The 1099-nt window shown below is 65.6% G+C and overlaps 1 protein-coding gene across 1 annotated transcript in view; it reads left to right on the top strand.

Annotated features, from left to right (window-relative positions):
* LOC115949089 (lysine-specific demethylase 6B-like) overlaps window positions 1–1099 on the top strand; it is a 19480-nt gene that overhangs the window by 6259 nt on the left and 12122 nt on the right. Inside the window, exon 9 of the mRNA XM_031065396.1 lies at window positions 605–781. Coding sequence (XP_030921256.1) covers window positions 605–781 — 177 coding nt within the window. The remainder of the gene's footprint in view (window positions 1–604; window positions 782–1099) is intronic.

The raw sequence follows: 1099 nt of genomic DNA on the forward strand, positions 1-1099 counted from the left end.
GGACGCGGCTGTGGCACTGCCATGGGGCTGGGGACACGGCTGTGGCACCGCCATGGGGCTGGGGACAGGGCTGGGGACACGGCTGTGGCACTGCCATGGGGCTGGGGATGGGTCTGTGGTGTTGTCATGGGCTGGGGACATGGCCCTGGGGTGGCCTTGTCCTTGTCACGTGGGGTCACATGGGGTGGTTTTGGCCACTCCACTGACCATTGCTGTGACCACACGGTGTCCCTGGCTGTGCCACTGACCTCTGCCCTGGCCATAGGGTGTCCCTGGCCACTCCACTGACCCTTGCCATGACCACTGGGTGTCTCTGGCCATTCCACTGACCACTCCCCTGTCCGTGGGCTGTCCTGGCTGTGCTGCCCTGGCTGTGGGTGTCCCTGTCCACTCCACTGACCACTGCTACGACCGTGGGGTGTCCCTGGCTATTCCACTGACCATGGGCTCTCCCTGTCCACTCCACTGACCACTCCCCTGCCCATGTGGTGTCTTTGGCCACTCCACTGACCATTGCCCAGTCCGTGGGCTGTCCCTGGCTGTGCCACTGCCCATGTGGTGTGTTCGGCCACTCCGCTGACCCCTGTCCCGCCGCTGGCCACAGGTGGAGGTGTTCAACATCCTGTTTGTGACGAGCGAGACGGGCGGGCGCAACACATACCTGGTGCACTGTGAGGGCTGCGCGCGGCGCCGCGGCGGCGGCCTGGCCGGCGTCATCGTCCTCGAGCAGTACAAGACCGAGGAGCTCATGCAGATCTACGACGGCTTCACCCTGGTGAGCGCACCTGGGACACCTGGGGACGCACCTGGGACAGCTGGGGATACATGGGGACACACCTGGGACAGCTGGGGGACAGGTGGGGACAGCTGGGGATACATGGGGACACACCTGGGACACCTGGGGATACACCTGGGGGCACCTGGGGGTATATGGGGACACACCTGGGACAGCTGGGGACAGATGGGGATTCAGACACGCCTGGGACACCTGGGGACGCACCTGGGACAGCTGGGGGACAGGTGGGGACACACCTGGGACAGCTGGGGGACAGGTGGGGACAGCTGGGGATACATGGGGACACACCTGGGACACCTGGGG

This window comes from Geospiza fortis, unplaced genomic scaffold (genome assembly GCF_000277835.1).
Source record: "Geospiza fortis unplaced genomic scaffold, GeoFor_1.0 scaffold1363, whole genome shotgun sequence".
In the NCBI taxonomy this organism is placed as follows: Eukaryota; Metazoa; Chordata; class Aves; order Passeriformes; family Thraupidae; genus Geospiza; species Geospiza fortis.